At 42.3% G+C, this 19,838-nt stretch overlaps 1 protein-coding gene across 8 annotated transcripts in view; it reads left to right on the top strand.

The window, feature by feature from the left end:
* NCOA7 (nuclear receptor coactivator 7) overlaps window positions 1–19,838 on the top strand; it is a 141,238-nt gene that overhangs the window by 108,389 nt on the left and 13,011 nt on the right. For all 8 annotated transcript variants that reach the window (XM_076002988.1, XM_076002986.1, XM_012777504.3 and 5 more), the window contains exon 11: window positions 11,201–11,348. In XM_076002988.1, coding sequence (XP_075859103.1) covers window positions 11,201–11,348 — 148 coding nt within the window. The remainder of the gene's footprint in view (window positions 1–11,200; window positions 11,349–19,838) is intronic.

The raw sequence follows: 19,838 nt of genomic DNA, 5'->3' as shown, positions 1-19,838 counted from the left end.
GAGTGGCATGCTCATGGCTGCTTCTAGTCTGCCATCTTAAGGTCTCTGCTGCTGTATTCAGAATGACACTTCTAGAGGTTTTTGGCAGAAGTGCATTTGAATGCTTCAATTTATAATCAACAATGCGAGTAGCCGATGGGACTGCAGACACATGGATTTCAGCACTTCCTAGGTCACATCCTTTCTTCTTCCCTTTCCTAACATGTGTTCTGTCGGTATTTCCCAATCTCTGTGCCACAATATACTCTGCAATGTGTTTTTAATGTAATCATTATTGAATTGTTGAATGGGTCCTGCCTACAAATGTTAAGTCAAGTGAGTAGCATAGGGGTTATATTCTGCTGTGTGTACACCTACTTTCTTTTCCTACCAGTCAAGCAGCCTTTGACAAAACAATAATGCCTTAACTGCTTCGGGGTAATATTGGTCAAGTTTGTTGGTTTATGTGGTGGCAAGATTTTAGGTCATCATATAGAAGAGACTTTCTGTAAGATCTGGCCAAAAGTAGAATGAACTTTCTTGTACATTTAATGCTCCTGACACGGATAAGAGGAGCTAGGTTTTCTTAACCTTCATTTTAGAAGCTCAGAGAGATTAAGGAACTTTCCCAAAGCCTCCAGCTTAGGAGCTCAGGTCTTTGACCTAGAAATCTGTGCTTTTTAAACTTTATCTTACAGCTGTGTTGTAAAAAAAATTGTGTTATGGGAGAAGCAACAGTAAATTAAATCCCACCATAACTAGTAGTGACTCTTGTTCAGTAAAATAGATTGTAATTACACCTACAGTCCATACACCTAAGGTGTGAATGGTAGAATAATGTTTTGCTCCAAGCATCAATTCTTAGATTTTTCATTAGGTTTTCTAGCCCTTAAGCCCTGTGGTTTTGTCAGTGACAGGCTTTTATGAACTGACAACACTAGATCAGTGGGACTGACCCTAAAGGAAGTGGTAAAGCATATTAAGACCATGAACTGACCTGGGTGCACCCTTAATGTGCCGTGTGACCTTGACTGAGTTAATCTGTGCAAGCATCTGTTTCTTCCTCCATTAAATACGATCATAGTAGTGCCTACCTGGTAGGCTTATAATGAGAATCGATGAGCCTGTTTATACAGTAAGTGAAAGTTGTTGCTGCTGTTGCTATTACTTCATCAACGTGCAATGCTTTGTTGCTTCTGAGTAAAGTGCTGCCTTCTGAGAACCTGTATTATTTACCTTCTATGAATTTCTTCTTTAGAGATGACGACTTTATCTGCTAAATGGGAACTTGCAACTTGAATATGGTGTCTCCTTTGGAGTGAATCCCTAAAGGAGACTTGTGTTGAAGTTAAAGACCTTTGAGGTTTATGAAGAAATCTGATTAAGCCCAAATTTGTCATTAAATAGAAAACCTAAGCAAAGTCCAAGTGCCAGGTTTTGGTGTTAACTGTCACTGGATAGGTTGGCTTTGTGCCTGGTGAAGTGCGTATGGCAGGTTTCTCACCATGCCCTTTTGCCATGCATGGGGTCTGGCCTTGATCCTCTCCTGCTTGGATCAGTTTTTTAACCATAACAACAAAGTCATTGTTTCTGTTTGGTCCTATCTCTTCCTGGTCCTCCCTACTTGGCTCCATAGCAATGTTTCTCATCCACAGATCTGGCCATGCCTTGTCCCTGCTGGAGCTGTGGGCATTGGTTCCCAGTGTCTACAGAGTACTTCTCAAGCTTCCACTGTTCACATACCTGCTTTCCTTCACAAATATCCCTAGATCTGTACACCATCTGTCTATTGTGTACTTTGTAGTTGTCTTTAAAGGATTTAAATCAAACCATCTTTTTTTTTTAACTTAGCCTTTTTCCAAGATCAGAAGTATAATATATGCTGGTTGTATTTATTACGACACCCTTTCAGTACATACATAACTATTCACATATGTTCTGTTACCCTCTGGAATCACTGGGGCTGCCCCTGCCACACTTCAGGAATCAGTGGCTTCAGAATGAGGTCCAAGCACTTTATCTTATGCCTGGGACTTTCTGTGACCCACTGACCCACCCCCTCTGGCTTCTTCCTTCTCGTCTCCTGCCTTTCCATTAAAGCACAGGGTAAGTCTTGCTTTTTCATTCCTCCTGTCAGAAATTCCTCCCCTACCTCCTGAGTTCCTATTCACCACAGGCATCCCAGCTCAGATGCCCACAAAATGTCTGTATTAGGATTTTTTGTTTACTCCCCACCACCTGAGCACTCTGAGGCAGAGCCGGGGTCTCCTGCATCTCAGCAGCCCTGTCCCCATTGCAGAATCTGTCAGAGATCCCCAGTGACCCGATTGCATTATCCTCCTTTTTCTCTGCTGTGTCCACTTCTACCTTATGACAGCATCCCGCTGCTCTTCAAGTCTATGCACGGGTTCCCTCTGGTAGAATGCCCTTTCCCCTTCTTCCTGTAGTGGACTCTTCTGCCTCCCTCAACACCCAGCTTAACCATGGCCCCTGGGAAGCCTTCCCCAACCCCAACCTCAGATGCTTCTCCACGGGGCACACCTTTTTCATCACTCTTATTTTAAAAAAGAAAGCAGCAGTGTGAGCACACAGCCAAAATGGATGCTGGCACAGATACTAGAACAATGGCTGGAACAGAGAGTGCATTTTGGAGAGTGGCACAAAACGAAGCTCCCAGGCAGCCATAGGGAGTTTGAATTTATTCCAGAACCTACGGGGAGAAACATGGGAAGGATTTCACATAGCTTAGTGAGGTGATGAGGTTTGCATTTAGTAAGATTGCTTCCACCTCTCTGCCATTTCTCCTTGGCCCCCTTCCAGGACCGCTTCTGCTTCCTCCTTCTATGTTAGTTTCCCAGGACCCAGGACCTGACCCAGTTCTCTGCTCATAGGTGTTCCACACCCACTGCTTCAGGAGCAGTGAGCCAGAGTGGCTGTAATTACCGGTAAGGTATTGTGCTGGCTCGCAGGAGGCCCTGGATGGTGTCGCGGCATCTGAGGCCCAGAGAAGCTCAGTGATTCATCCAGACCATAGGATGAGTCATTGAGGAAGTGCCAGAAAAGCCATCAGCAGGCTGTCAGAGGGCAAGACCAATGATGGCTGAGATATTGCTGATTTTCACAGTTGGGCACTTTTGAGAAAATCAGCTTCACTAAAGGGATGAGGGAAAGAACAAGATTTTAAAACTCTGCCCTCTCCCAGAAAGCATCTGAGCCAGGTTTGATTTAACAAAAGGTATATATACAAAATGGTGAATAAAATCAGAATAGAAGAATTGAGGAATGAAAAGCAGTTGGAAAATCTGTTAACCCAAATGTTAACAATACACTCTGACGGGAAAGTGAGGCATGGGAAGGAACTTTAGGAAGAAACAAAATCCACAAACTTATTTTTTAAGAACGCGGAAATGCAGACAGATTTATAGATCTAGAAGGAGTTAGAGGTATGGAAAGAATGAGTGTGGTAGGTGAAACTCATGGAGGAGATTCACCAAGGAGTGGGAGTATCAAAAGTGCAGAGAGGAGGTGAGAGAGAAGTTACTTGTTGTGAAGAAAAGGTTGCTAAGAGAGATGGTAGAGAGGGCGCATTCTAAGAATGGTACTGTAGAGAATCTCCATTCAGAGAGGGGCAGGTAGGAGAGTGGCGTTGGAGCTGAGAAAGAGGAGGTCTGGATTAGCTGCTACATGGAATAGGAAAGGGGCTACAGGTGAGTTATGGAGATGCACCGAGAGAGTTTTTTTCCCCAGCCCAGGGTAGGTGCCTCTGATTTGTTATGGACCCATTAAGTAAGAATAAGCAAACCCAGCAACATTCATCATCCCAGGTCAGGTTATAAAGATGGTTGTGTTTCTGTTTGTGTGAGAGGGTGTTTGGAAGGGCAGGTACAGAAGGCTCACTGCTGTGGGCTTCTAGGGACTGCTGGTGAGTTGGAAAGGTTGGCCCAGAAGTATGTGAATCTGGGGGCACCTCGGCTGGGGAATGCAGAGGAGCAGAGGTCAAGGTAGGCGAGAACTGGTAGAGCCAGGAGGGAAGGAGTGGGTGAGATGGAAGGCAGGAGGACAAGAAGGGGAATTTCAGGACTCGAGGTCTGTTTCCAGAAGGCAGGGCTGAGTTCTGGAAACTAAAACACTAGGAAAACCCAGTTAGCTGAAAATTAGCCTTCCAAGAATTAGGTGAAATAAACTCAAGGCACTTCTAATCTAGAAGGAAAAAAAGATGAAGTCACATCCTCTCCCTCCCCACTTAAGTAGTAAAAATAACATAAACAAAAGATAGAGAATGGAGCAGAAGTACGCTGGGAAGAGGGACATTGATTGCTTCCATGTGGTCTCCAGAGGCCTTGGAACTTAAGTAAGCAAACTGATTCTACATGAATCTTAATATTCTCTCAGGGACAGGCCATTTTCATTCTTCATTCCTTCTACTTTTCCCTCAGAGGCATGGCACGAGGGTCCTCTCTGCATGAGAGAATGAGGGAATCCTCTGCGGGAAGCCGTTGTTGAGGGAAGCCAGGGTGTGCCAGTGCCCTGACGTGTGAAGGAAAGTCGCCAACATTTCCCATCTGGACGCCCCAGTGCAGAATCTCCCCTGAGGCTTCCCAAGGTGGGGGTGACTTGGCTGCAGAGACAGAGCCCATGGCCTGAGCGGGGGGCAGTTGTTCAGGGCTGCTGCCCCTCCACGCCCCCCAAGCACAGAGCACAGCGCTGACTGGGCCTGAAGGGCAGTGCCAGGAGTCCGCCAGTGGAAGGAGCAGAAACAGGGACTGGGCCTCACATGTCCTAAGGGCCACATGGGACATCTCGCTAACACTACTTCAGCTTCATTAAGACAACCCAAAGCTGAGGAAGTAATTGACCTGTACTTCGATATGAGACATCTGACAATGGGCAGGTATAAAAACGTACCTGCCCTGTTGGAGTTTAGTTTTATTTATTTATTTATTTATTTATTTATTTATTTATTTAAAGGCAGCTTGGGATGGCTGGAACATTTCCAGGGATGGTGTGATGGGCACATTATTCAATCTTTCTGAGCTTCAATTTCCCTATCTTTCAATTGGGCACAGTAATACATGGCTCATAGAGTTATTGTGCAGTGTAAGATCCTTGAGGCAGCATATCACAGCTTTTCTTTTTAGGTAGCTGGTATGTTATATTGCACCAGCATTGGTTAAAACATAGGTTGCTTCTCTGTTTGGTGTTAAAATGTTTGTGACTCTAAGCCTCTATTGTGTGATATTTTGAGAATGCCTTTCCCTCTTTTCTGGAGACCTTCCTCGTGTGCTATGTCCCCAGAAGCCCTGTGCTTAGTCAGCTAAAAGGACCATCCTTAGCCTGTCATTGCCTGCTGCACGTTAGGCCACACTGGGCACAAACAGACCCAGTGCCTTGGTTTACCACTCACTGAAAACCCAGCAATCCCAAAGAATATTCTTGGGATATGCCCCATTACCTGGTCACCCCAGATTCCTGCCCTAGACTGAGATACTACTTCTAGAGAAAATGCACTGGTAGACAAAAGTGCTCCATGCCAAAATTAAGCAGCCCACTCCACCCCTTTCCTTCCCGCCTCCACTCCATTATAGCTCCTGAGCCACCCATACATATACATGGGCAGCATTTCCTTCCGTAGCATGCCTACAGGGCAAGGCTTGGTCTAAGTTGCAGAATCAGCAGCACACCATGCCCAAATGTGTCTGCTTCTAAAATGATTATGGCAAGACCCAACCACTTCCCCCAAGCCCATTGGAGAGTTTGCCTTCAGGAGCAGTGAGATGAAGAAAGGGATATTGTCCTTTCCTGTGGCCTTATCTCAGTTAGGACTACCTTAAATCATTAGGGAAGCTCTAATAATGCTGAATTTCAAGAGAAGATTTTGGACATTCAGTTCCTCCTCAGGAAATCCTTTGGACCTTATACAAAGGTCCAAATTATACATATAAGGGATTATACATATATCCCTGTCTCCGATCTTCCACCCCATCCACCTTCCCAATTGGTTGTAGGAACTAGTTGTCTTCATCAAGGAATGCCCAGTCATTTTTAATATATCCTCCCCGACCTTGGAATAGTAAGTTCTACTTACATTTGCATGATTAAACAGGGTAGTTCAAGTGGTCTCCCTGAGCAACTTAATGTCTGTCACCAGAAAGGGAAATAACTGGCAATGGTTAAGATAGGTTCTCTCCCTAAAATCTTCATTGACCTTTTCCACACTTTATATTTTCTTTTAGTGCCTAAGGAGAAATGAAACTTAACTCCAAGTCTGCAACTTATTTCTCATTCCCTTACAGTCTTGCACAAAATTACACAATAGCATGAGCTATTAACATTTTCAGAACATATCCTTCTTCACTCAGTGTTTATGTTTGTATGACAAATTCCTCAACAAGGATAAAATGTTAGAGGAGAAATGAACAGTGCCTCGTGGAAACTGGGTCCCAAAAGTAACAAAAATGTGTATTATGTCATAACTAGGAAATTAACTGGGAAATGGTTCAGTAATCAATGTGGAATAAGGGGAGGGCTTTATAGTATGGAAGAAAGAACCCTGATTGCCACCTCAGGAGATCTAGCTCTGGCTGTGATCCTGATGGTTGACTTCAAAGCCCTCATTCCCTTATATCTAAGGAGAGTTCATTGATTTAATTAATATTCAGCTTGCAGTGCTAATATTCCAGAAAGTAAGCTCCTTTCTGGAAGAAAGGGTCATTGAAGACAGGGTCATTGGCACATAGTGGGTGCACAGGAACTGTTTTCAAAGGAAGCAATGCCAATTAGGCAGAGACCACCAGGAACTTCTGCAGTTGAACAAGTTGGGTTGACTGCTTGCAATAAGAGGGAGCACACACAATAGGGAACCATGGGCCAGCTCAGTACGAGGGTGTTAAAGAGGAGTTAGAGGATTTAGGTTTGTGGTAGGGGAGGACTTGAGGAAGCAGGACTGTGGTGTAAAAGGGATGCTGTCAGGAAGTAGAAGTAATTTTATGATTGGCTATTTTATGCTAAAATGAAACGCATCATTCATAGTATCCAGATTAGGGGGATGTTTGGTCATTTTTGTGGCTAGACAACATTCATGTTTTTGATTGTTTTCAGATATGGTAACAGAGTGGTCTTGTTTTTGTCATGATTCATCATGGTCACAGAGTGGCCTTGTTTGATGTTTATGTTTAATGAAGTTATATTCAATAGGAGAACATCAGGCACAGTCCTGAATGCTAGGCCAGCTCCTAGCAACACTGAGGCCTGACTGGTGTGGTACCAGCTAGCTCCCAGGTATTAGGGACTGCTTTTCTATTACTCACAAGGAAGCTAGCAACCAGTATCAGAAACCCATTTGTGCCCATGGATTTTCTCCAATATGGATATATACATAATAAGTGTTTTATTTTCCAAAATTTAGAGTGAAGCATATTTAGTTCTCAGCTTTACTCCAAAAATACATTTGGGATGAACTAAACTTTTAAATATTAAGAAAACTGATAGTTAAAATTGTATCCTTAACAGACCTCTCTGGAGTGGTGGTTTATTTCATACTTTTGAAGTTAATTTTTAATGGGGACATTCATACTACATGGTAAAAAGAGTTCAGAGGTTCAAAAAAGATATACATTGCTGGTGGGAGGGCAAAAATAATATAATCCCCCTACAAAACAATGTTGTTATATATCAAAATGATGATAAATGTATTATTCCTTTGACAGTGCAGTTCCACTTCTGGGACTATGTCCTGTGGCTATACCTGTATACGCGTGAAATGAGTCACGTACAAGGTTAATTCCTCACAGCAAAATCTCGGAAACAACCGTGTCTAACTACAGAGAATGGTTACATAAATTATGGTAAATTCACTTAGTAAAGTACCATGTAGCTATAAAAGAAAGAATGAGGAAGCTATCTATACTGGTAAGGAAAGATATCTAGGCTCTATTGTTAAGTGAAAAGGCAAGGTAGGGAATAATAATAAAGGAAAGACAAAAGAGATATAGATTTATATATCTACATAAATAGTACTACAAATACATGAATGAATGAAGTCATATATGGGCCTTGGGGTGGACAGGCATGTGAGTAAGAAGGAAATGTCTCATTATGTGCCTTGTAAAGTAGAATTTTGATGCGTGACTGACATAAATGTACTACCAATTCCAAATGTTAAAATAATTTAAAGATATAGATAATATAAAATGTCTTTCTCCCACTCCATTCTATTCCCCAGAGGTATAACCATTTTGATCAGTTTCTTTTTATAGCCTTTCAGAATAGTCCATTGTATTACTCAAGGTTCTCCAGAGAAACAGAACCAATAGGACGTGTAGAGAGAGATTTATTTTAAAGTATTGGTTCGTGTAGTTGTGAGAGCTGGCAAGTCTGAAATTATCAGGGCAAGCTGTCAGGCTGGAGACTGGGGAAGAGTTGATGTTGCAGTATCAAGTTTGAAGAAAGTCTAAAGGCAGAATTCCTTCTTCCTTAAGGAGCCTCAGTCTTTTTCACTAAGGCCTTTAGCTGATTGGATGTGGTCCACCCATATTATGGAGAGCGATCTGCTTTACTCAAAGTCTACTGATTTAAATGTTAATTATATCTTTAAAATACCTTCACAACAACATACAGGCTGATGTTTGACCAAAAACTGGGTACCTTGGCCTCACCAAGTTGAAATGTAACTGTCATATCTATGTATAATCATAGCATCTATCAGTATCTATATTTATTTTTTAATAGAAACATTAACCTGTACACTAAGACACACCTTGTGTGGGATGATAACTTTTCGTGTTTTGAAGGAGAAATCTAAAATGAAATATACCTTTAAAGTATATGAATATTGGTAATTCTTTACTATGGGGGGGAAAGACATGAGTAACATAAAAAGGGAAACAACAGCTTGGAAACCCATTTGATAGTGGTTAAGGTTCACATTACATAAAGGCTCCCAGAAATTGAAAAGAAAATCACTGATGCCACAAATCAAAAAGGGCTAATTCACAAAAGAAAAGCTGCAATCAGGAAGAAAACACTGAAAATGTTCTAACCCTTAGCACTCAAAGAAAGGCAAAGCGAGGTGGGTAAAACTTACATATGTTAAGTTCTTTTTTTGTTTCTTTTTAAAGGATAAGCTTGTTAATGAAACTTAGACATAAACTACAGTGCTGATGTCAGAGTAAACCAGTCAGCCTTTCAAAAGCAGTTTGGCAAGATAAATCATGATCTGTAAAATCATGTCCTCTGGCCCAGTAATCCCTTTTTGGGAACTGATCTTGAAGAAATAATTCAAATGACGGTAAAAGGCATAGATTGTATAGATATTCATTGCAACATCATTCATATAATCAAAGAAATAGAAACAAGCTAAATTTCCTGACAATATAGAAATACAGGCTAATTGTGGCTCATTAATTTCATGGAATGTAGATTTTAAAAATGAGTACAAAGACTAGCAATGTAAGACCGGGCGCGGTGGCTCACGCCTGTAATCCCAGCACTCTGGGAGGCCGAGGCGGGCGGATTGCTCAAGGTCAGGAGTTCAAAACCAGCCTGAGCGAGACCCCGTCTCTACCATAAAAATAGAAAGAAATTAATTGGCCAACTAATATATATAATATAAAAATCAGCCGGGCATGGTGGCTCGTGCCTGTAGTCCCAGCTACTCGGGAGGCTGAGGCAGGAGGATCGCTTGAGCCCAGGAGTTTGAGGTTGCTGTGAGCTAGGCTGACGCCACGGCACTCACTCTAGCCTAGGCAAGAAAGCGAGACTCTGTCTCAAAAAAAAAAAAAAAAAAAAAGACTAGCAATGTGGTAAACATGTATTATGCAACATTACATACCATAGACACTTAGGTCTTGGCTCTGATTGCAATGTAAAGGAAACTGTGGATAAACTATGTATACATGTGGACAAGAACAAATAGGGATGTGGAAACCTAAAAACAGTTTGATCTATTGGAATATCAGAATTGTGTGCAATACTTCTATTTTTGTTTTATTCTTGTTATAATATTGTTATCTAATTATAAATTTTAAAATTAGTAATAAGTTAACATTGTCCAAACAGTAGCCTCAAATTGGAATTATTATTTTGTATTTAGAAAAGACTTTAAGAATCACTTGATCCTTCTCATTGCCTTTTCCCCTATTGTGATGGTTATACGGTACGAAATCTAAGGTCAGAGGGCTGTGACTGTCAGACCTTGGGTAATATTGCGGGTGCTGGAACTAAGAGCCCACTTTCTCTGCTCAGGAACTATACATATTTTTATTGATTAAGCCTGGAGAGATACTTCAGAACCCTCATACAGTATATATAAGAGAACAGAAAAATTGGAAGCAAAGTACATTCCTACGCTGATAAAACTGGAGTCTCGGGCCGGGTGCGGTGGCTGACACCTGTAATCCTAGCACTCTGGGAGGCCGAGTTGGGAAGATTACTCAAGGTCAGGAGTTCGAAACCAGCCCGAGCAAGAGCGAGACCCTGTCTCTACTATAAATAGAAAGAAATTAATTGGCCAACTAATATATATAGAAAAAATTAGCTGGGCATGGTGGCACATGCCTGTAATCCCAGCTACACGGGAGGCTGAGGCAAAAGGATTGCTTGAGCCAAGGAGTTTGAGGTTGCTGTGACCTAGGTTGATGCCACGGCACTCACTCTAACCTGGGCAACAAAGCGAGACTCTGTCTCGAAAAAAAAAATGGGGGTCTCTTTCTAATATTAAAATAGTAGCTGGCATTATTATTTCTGATACTTTCTAGTTATCAAAGATATTTTATTAAAATTATAATCTAATAGTAGTTTGATCTACATAAAGACCCATTGGAATATTATTTCTCCTTGTTCCCAGCTAAAGTTTCAGTCCTATATTTTTTCATAGTGATGACAATTATCCAGTAAATGAAGACTCAATGAGGAAAAAAACATTTGGTGTAAATATTTTGTTGTGTTTTTCAGTTTTATGTCCCATCTCTTGATCCTTCCCTCATATCGAAAGATAGTTTGAACAGTTTCTCAGTGCGTGTGGACTTCTGCTTTGATTTGCTGGCTCTTATTTGTCTGAGTTTGGAAGGCCACTTGAAGAGATAATCTTAACAGTGTGAAATTTCCCAATTAGCAAAATGGATTTGCCAAGCAGGGGAAAGATGGTTTTTGTACCCACGCTCCTACTAGTGTCTGTCAGGAAAGTGGACTTGGTGTTAATACCTGTCACAAATGTGTTTTTCAGGGTGGATCATTTGTACACGTTCTTTGTTCAGTGGTCTCCCGATGTCTATGGGAAAGATGCCAAAGAGCAAGGCTTTGTGGTGGTGGAAAAGGAAGAACTCAATATGATCGACAACTTCTTCAGTGAGCCGACAACCAAGAGCTGGGAGGTGAGCACTTGAGATGGGGCTGTTGAGTCCCTAAAGTACAGTGTGCAGTCGAAATGGACTCGTGTTCAGATTCCAAGTAACTGGCTGGTAAGAAATTAGAGTCCTTGTGCACCTGTGAAATTAAGGTGCAGCCACCGCACCCGGCCCGAGACTCCAGTTTTATCAACGTAGGAATGTACTTTGCTTCCAATTTTTCTGTTCTCTTATATATACTGTATGAGGGTTCTGAAGTATCTCTCCAGGGTTAATCAATGAAAATATGTATAGTTCCTGAGCAGAGAAAGGGGGCTCTTAGTTCCAGCACCCGCAATATTCTTGTGTTTGAAGCTAGTTATGTGTGTCAGAAAGACACCACCACCATCATGCACACGCTTCATTCCGACTACACCAGGTGGATTCACCTATATTCTCACTCACAGCTCCTTGCCTTAGTTCAGAGGTCAGCATGTGTTTTTGGTGAAGGGCCAGGTAATAAATATTTTTGGCTTTGTAGGCAATGTAATCGCTATCACAACTACTCACTGCCATTGTAGAGCAAAAGCAACTAAAGACAATACATAAACAAATGGGCATGGTTGTATTTTATTTCATACAGTTATTATATGTCACAAAATATTATTAAATTTTTTTCAATGACTTAACATGAAACGACCTTTTTAGCTCAAAAACAGATGGTGGGCCAGATTTGGCTGACAGGCTATAATTTGCCAAATCCCAGTTCCCTTCATCCAATCAGGCAAGCTTGTATCAAGTATGCCTTTTGGTGAAGGCCCGGGAAATATGATGATGGCTAAGATAGGCTGTCTACCTCATAAGCTTGCAGAACTGGGAAGTTGGAGAATGAGGAAAGGAAAAATATGTGTGCTTCTCTTCCCTGCCACTAAGCCTGTTCTCCAGCCTCATGGATCTCTCTGGTGTCTCGTTTCTTGACTCCTGGCTGTTCTGCTTCTCTCCTGGACCCCACATAGTATTTCTTCTTCCCCAGCTTAGACAGATGTAATGAATTTAGGGACACCCTTACCCCCAGGAGTCATGAGTACTCAGTCCCACTTCTGTCTGCTGCATCCGTCTAGCCTGCCTGCTGTCCTGGATGAATCCACCCTCACACTTGCCTTGCCACCAGGCAGCCAAGCATTGCTGGAGAAAACCTGTCCGCCAGGGAGAATGGTGGCTTTACAAATACACACAATTTCTGAATAATCCTTTTACATACTTCTAGTCTCACCTCCATTTCCTAACCTCTTACTGTACTTCTTATGCTCTATGGCCCACTTCATCTTCTATGAATCCCAGAGGTTGGCTTTTCCTTCATTTTGCAAGAAGCCACCACTGGACAAGATTATCCTCACCTTCCTCCTTCTGCATTTCTTACTTTAGCTGTTATTGCACCCATCATTTTTGGCTCAGGAGAGGGGTTTATCTTTCCTCTCATTAAGGCTGAGTTTTTTTTCTTTTGAGACAGTCAGCCTAGCTCACAGCAACCTCAAACTCCTGGGCTCAAACAATCCTTCTGCCTCAGCCTCTCGAGTAGCTGGGACTACAGGCATGGGCCATTATGCTCAGCTAATTTTTTCTTTTCTTTTTTTTTTTAGTTGTTTGGCTAATTTATTTATAGTAGAGACAGAGTCTTGCTCTTGATCAGGCTGGTCTCGAACTCCTGAGCTCAAGCAATCCTTCCACCTCGGCCTCCCAAAGTGCTAGGATTACAGGCGGGAGCACCGCCAGGCCTAAGGCTGATTCTTATCAGTTACAGCTGTCCTTTTGTAAGTCATTATTGTGTCCGTCCTGCCTGGCTCCTTCTCTTTTACCAGGTCATGGTAAAGATTTTTTTTAAAGGAAGAAACTTCTTTCCAGGTTCTTTCATGTTCCCCTCCTTTCTATCACCATCAAACTTCTTGAAAAACCTAGTTCGTATTCATTGTCTCCAATTTCTCAACTGCCTTTTAGTCCTCATCATTTGCAACTCAGTATGTTCTCCAGCCACCACTGCAATCACCATCTGAGGTCACCATAGACCCTCCTAATTCTGTCTTTATTCTATGTGAATTTCCTCTGCATTTGACACAGCTGGCTTCACCCCAACTCTAAAACTCTTACCCACTCGGCTTGCATAGCACTCTGCGCTAGCTTCCCGTAACTTCCTCTGACCATTTCTTTCTACTTCTCTCCCTTGCCTTCTTAAATGTTTTCCTCCCCCACATTTCTGTTCTTGTTTCGTCCATCACTCCTAGAGGCCTCAGTGAGCACCTGAGTGCTGACCATTCTTAAGTGTTTTTCTGCTTTCTCAGCCTCCTTCCCCTCTTGCATGCTTAACCCATGTACCAGCTCAGGACATCCACCTGTGGTCAGGGATCATGTCCAACTCAACACACCTGTCCTAAGGGTCCTGTTTTGCCCCATATCATCTTCATTTTGGTTAATGGTTGCGTCAGTCCCCTATCACCCTAACTAGAAAGGTTTGCGTCATCAACTGTTCTCTTTCCCTTGTCTTCACATCTGAATAGCCCCCAATTTTTTCTAGTCCTTTCCCAGGAATGTTTCTTACATCTGTTCTGTAATCCTTCCTTGTTGATGCCTCTTGACTCGCTCCAGTTTGCCACATCCCACCTGTGGTCAGGGATAATCTCCAACCCAACACTCCTGTGCTCAGGGTTTTGTTTTGCCCAATGTCATCTTCATTTTGGTTAATGGTTGTGTCAGTCCGCCATCACCCAAACTAGAAAGGTTTGTGTCATCAACTGTTCTCTTTCCCTTATCTTCTCATCTGAATAGCACCCAGTTTTTTCTAGTCCTTTCTCAGGAATGTTTCTTACGTCTGTTCTGTAATCCTTCATCGTTGATGCTGCTTTACTTGCTCTTGTTTGCCACATCTCGCTCACTGATTTCATAACATTGACCCTTCCCATTCTAGTACATCCTCTCTATCTTGGCTCCAGTCATCTTTCTAGAAAGACTTCATTCATTTAACTGTTCATTCAGTGAATATTTGAGTGTCTACTGAGTGCCAAGCCAGGTGCCTTGGATACAGTGATAAACACAATAAGGATCGTCCCTGACTTCATGATATTGATAGTTGAGACATATCACACCCCTGTTTAACAAATGTTTCTTGGTCTTCTTTACCTACTGGAAAAAATTAAAGATCCTTTACTTGGCCTGAAACTCACTTGATAATTTTTTCTGCACACTTACCAAGCCCTTTCCTTGCTAGAAGCACAATGGGTGAGATAAGTAGAGTTTCACATCAAGGAATATAATAAACCATTGTAATATAATGAGATAATTGCCACTGTAAGTAAAGTGTCGAGTGCAATAGGAACATGTAGTCACTCACCTGAACCAAGCCAGGGGGATCAGGGAAGCTTCCCAGAAGGAGTGATCTGAGCTGAGATCAGAAGAGGGAGTATGTGTAGTTGGGGACGGAGTGGGACATGGGGACATGTCTGGTCAGAGAATGTCTGTGCAGAGGAGTGACCCCGGAATGAAAGAGATAGCATGGGGTATTTGATGAACTAACAAACATTTGGGAGAGGCAGAGTTATAAAATGCAACCGAAATGTTTGTACTCTCATATTTTCTTGAAATAAAACAAATAAAAATTCACTGTGGCTAGAGCATAGAGTACAAGACTGAGGGGGTGGTAAGAAATGAAGTGGGAGAAGTAAGCAAGGGCAGATCATGAAGGACCGGACGACCACTTCCTAAGGGCAATAGAAAGGCCGTTTTGAGCATGGAGAAGTACACACAGACATGCATTTTAGAGAGCTCTGTCTGGCTGACAGATGTTGAATAGATTAGAGTTGGACAACCCTTGAGGCTTAAAGACCCATGAGGAGACTCTGGCAGTAATCAACAGAGATATGCTAAAAGATAGCAGTAAGGATAGAAATAATTGGGTGCCTTTGAAAGATAGATAGAAGGTGGAATATACAGGACTTTGTGAGTAATTAGATGTGAAGAGTAAAGGGTCAAGATTGAGCTCATGGGCCGGGCGCGGTGGCTCACGCCTGTAATCCTAGCTCTCTGAGAGGCCGAGGCGGGCGGATTGCTCAAGGTCAGGAGTTCGAAACCAGCCCGAGCAAGAGCAAGACCCCGTCTCTACTATAAATAGAAAGAAATTAATTGGCCAACTAATATATATAGAAAAAATTAGCCGGGTATGGTGGCGCATGCCTGTAGTCCCAGCTACTTGGGAGGCTGAGGCAGAAGGATTGCCTGAGCCCAAGAGTTTGAGGTTGCTGTGAGCTAGGCTAACGCCACGGCACTCACTCTAGCCTGGGCAACAAAGTGAGACTCTGTCTCAAAAAAAAAAAAAAAAAAAACATAAAAAAAAGATTGAGCTCATGGTTTTTAGTGGGATCTGGAGTGATCGTGATATCTGCTGGTCACTAAGATAAGAAGCATAGCAAGGGGATTAGATTCAGTAAAAAAATCTCTGTGTTCCGATTTTAACCTGAGTTTGAGGTGCCTGTGGAATGTCCAAGAGGCAATTGAAAATAAAGCATTGGAAAAAGATCTGAAGATAATATTTTTTTGGAAATCATTAGCAAAATTGAGATTATGGGTGTAGATGAGGCCATCCCAGGAGAGTATGTACCCTGGGAAGAAAACATGGCCCAGACCAGACCCCTGAAGCATTAAAGGGCCAAACAAAGAAAGCAGAGCCCATGAAGGTGACTGAGAAGGAGCAGCAGGACAGAGAAGGGAAGCAAGGAAAGGCATGTCTTAGAAGCCAAGGGAAGAAAATGCTCCAAGAAGGGCATCATTGGTCAGAAATAGCTAATGCTGCAGAGGAGTCAAAAGATAAGAACTGAGATGTGGTTTTTGGGTTTAAAACCAAGGGAGTAGCTAGTGACTTTAACAAAAAGAAGTTTCATTAAAGTGGCAGGGCCACATTTTAGATGACAGTGGTTCAAAGAATGAGCAGGGGGTGAGTAAGTGGAGCTAGTAAATGGGAGCAAACAACTCCATTTGGTTTTGGAGAAGAAAAATGAGATAATATGGTAAGCTGGAAGAAGAAGTGAGGTTGAGAGAGGGTTTTTTCCCTTGTGAGAGAAACTTTAACATTTTAGAGGACATCAAAGGGAATGATAGAGTAGGTGTGGAAGATAGGGAATAATCCACCTGGAATGAGGGGGGCAGGGCAGGATTGACTTTCTGTGATCAGACAGGAGAAGGGGAGAATAGGATATGTGCAAATAGGATGTAGATGCAGTGCTGGTAATCCTAGCACTGAGTTGTAGCATACTCATCTGATGATTTCTGTTTTCTCTGAAGTGGAAGGAAGATGCAACTCCTAGAAGTTGAAGGGGGCATTAGAGGAAAGAGGAGAGGGTGTGAAATAGCAACTGTGGATACTAGGAAAAATGCTAAGTGAGGAACTATAGTAGGATGGCTGCCTGGTGCTGAAGGTCCCCTTGAGGTCTGACCCTATCCACTTACTGTGGCACCAGGCTGCAGAGTGGGGTGATTTTTCTCCAGCAGTGCTCCCAGCCTGGTATTGATGCATCAGTCAGATTCTTCCAGGGCTGGAGCCTGGCCAGACTAGAGCAAGCAAGCAGGGGCAGCAAGGCCTTATGTCTGATCTCTTTGGAATGCCAGTCCTTTCACTTCGTGCTTTCTCATTGTCTCTCTCCCGACCTGAATGTGTGCCCGAGCAGGCACAGACCTTGCCCTGGCAAATTCCTATCATTCTTCAAGGGTCCGGCTCATTTGTCAGTTCTGCGATGCCTTCGGGCCAACTTAATTCTCCTGTCCTCAGTAGCTGCTTGTTCATAGTTCTGCAGTAAGTTGCCCAGCGTTTGCTTACGTGCTGGTCTCCCCACAGTGCATGAGCACCTTGCTTGAGACCTTTGTTTGAAGATATTTAATCCTGCCTATTTGAGTTCCCTCTCTTAGCTTTTTTATATCAATTTCTTTGGTCTCTTTTTCTCTTGTCCCTGGCCAGTCTTTTTGAATCTACTTAGCTTGTCCCTTTTCTTGTGGTGCTCCCTAGGAGTCTGTCCTGGGCTCTCTTCTCTTCCTGTTTATTGCATCTTCCTTAGGTGAGCGTTTCATCTCTTGTGGTTCATGCTGCTGACCCCCACACCTGCCTCTGCCACATACGTCATTTTCCCGAGCTGCTCCTCTAGAGCTCACAGATGCCCCACATGCCCTGCTGGAAGTCTCCGTGCGGCAAAGATAGTGTGACATTGGGGTTCCAGCCAGAGGACACAGGAATATCACATCCTATCCTAATCATCCCTGCCCAAGTGGTCCCCATGAAATATGGGCACAGAAGAAGCAAAACCAGAAAAGCTGCATTTTCTCACTGAGGCTGTGGCCTTTCACCCCAATAGAGAGTTCCAGAAAGAAGGTTTAGACCAATGTGGGGTGTAATCTTTTGTTGACCAGATAGGCCTCTGAATATCTTGAGCCGGAGCATTTCTCTTAAGGCCTGTTCTGCTCTTTCCATGCATCTTAGACTTGTGTCTTGGCTCTTGACAACTCTAGTGGGAGAAGAGGCCATATATACCAACACCAGAAAAAAAGGAGCAAAAGGGGTGTATAGAGCGAGAAAGGTCTGCTCAGGATCTAGAGGTGGGAGAGTGAGTTGGGCAAGCTGCCCCACTCCTTCTCAGGCCAAATGCTAAGGATGAGAAGTCAAATTCTTCTGGAAAATAGTCTCTAGACCTTTAGTGGAAGAGGAGGAGAAGAGATGGTGAAGGAGGAAGCAATGAGTTGGCCTGTCCCAAGCTTCCAGTGCTCTGGCCAATGCTCATGACATGTGGGAAGAAAAGATAGCTGGAGAGAGGTGACTACACTGTCCAGCCACCTCATGGCCACTTTCTGTCAACGTGGAGGACAAGAGTCCAAAGGTGCAATGAGGAGAATGCTGGCCAACCTCCCTCCTATTCAGGAGGAAGCTCTGCTCACTAGCCTTATCAGAAAGCCAGTCCACCATCACAGCATCACTCTTCCTCTGGGGGTGAGCTAGGAAATCTTGTACCTAACAGGCGTCTGAGCTTCAGCACGTCCAAAAGAATTTATCATCTTTCCTCCAAACATGCTTGTCCTCATGTATCCCAATCTTTATCAATGGTGCCCAAGCCAGAAACCTAGATAACAACCCAGATTCTTCTCCTTCATTGTGTCTAGTCAGTCAGAATCTTTTTTTTTTTATTTCATCATATTATGGGGGGTACAAATATTGTTAAGGATACATATATTGCCTTTGCCACACCTCACATCCCCCAGTCAGAGCTTCTAGTGCATCCATCCCCCAGGTGGTGCATATCATACTCATTTCGTAAGTGTACATCCATCCCCTCCTCCCCCCTCCCACCGGCCCAGAATATTGTTGATTCTGATCTTAAGTGGGGTGGGGGCCTCTGCCCCCCTCCCCTCCACTGCCCTAGGCAGGCTTCCTGCAGCCTCCCCCTGGATCCCAAGGGTATCTCTAGTCCCCACATAGCCACTAGTTTGTCCTCCCATAGGCAAGATCCTTAAATAAGCTTTATTTTCTCATTTTATAAAAGTAATACCTATGTACTATAGGAAATTTGGAAATGCTAGAAAAGTACAATGCAGAAAATTTAAAAATAATATCTAACAATGCTTAAAACTTTTGTATACTTCAAGTCTTTTTTTTTTTTTTCTATTTTGTTTTAGGGTATTGTCTAGGTGGGGGGGAGTGAGTCTTGCTTTTCATTTTTGCAAAATGAGGTTATTCTCTAACTATAGTTTTGTATCTGACTTTTCTCATCTGACATGTTATTAAAGATTTTTAAGAGCCTCAATTTAAATTGCATGGTATTTTTGATCTCCATTATAATTTATTTAACAGCTCTCCACTTCAAGGAATCAATGCATTGGTTCAGGCTTTTCACAAGGATGAGAATGATCTATATACCCCTTGTCCCTTAGTTTCCTGGAAGTGAAATTATCTGGTACTAATTTTTTAAGGCTTTTAATTTTTTATATAATGCCAGGTTAACTTGCCAGCAATGTGAAGAATGTACTTCTGAGCTTCTACCAAGAGAAAATATTATTGCTGTTGTTTCTTTCTAAAAATGTTTGCTAATTTGGAAGCTGAGAAATGATATACTTTAATTTTATCTTTTTGATTACTATTGAGGATAGAGTGAATATAAATACATATTAACTTTTTGTGTTTATTCTTTGTGATATCCACTCATTTTGTTTGCCCATTTTCCTAATGGAGTCTTAATAGTTTCATTACACTCTTTGAGCTCTTTATGATTAAGGATACTAATTCTTTGTCTTTTGTATTTTTGACAGATTTTTTTCCTAGTTTGCTATTTGTGTTTTAATTTTGCTCATGTTTTTTATTTATGTTTTTGTCTTATAGTGCTTTTATGTATAAGTGGCCCTGCAGTATCTATTTAAACTCAATATACAGTTGATTTTTTGATGTGTGATAGATATTTTTAATAGTTTTTTTATAACATATTTAATGATTTCTAATATTTTCTTCATTATGTTGAAAGG

The sequence above is a fragment of the Microcebus murinus genome, chromosome 5, assembly GCF_040939455.1.
Source record: "Microcebus murinus isolate Inina chromosome 5, M.murinus_Inina_mat1.0, whole genome shotgun sequence".
In the NCBI taxonomy this organism is placed as follows: Eukaryota; Metazoa; Chordata; class Mammalia; order Primates; family Cheirogaleidae; genus Microcebus; species Microcebus murinus.
The sequence above is the reverse complement of the archived record's forward strand: the minus strand, read 5'-3'. Positions and strand labels throughout refer to the sequence as shown.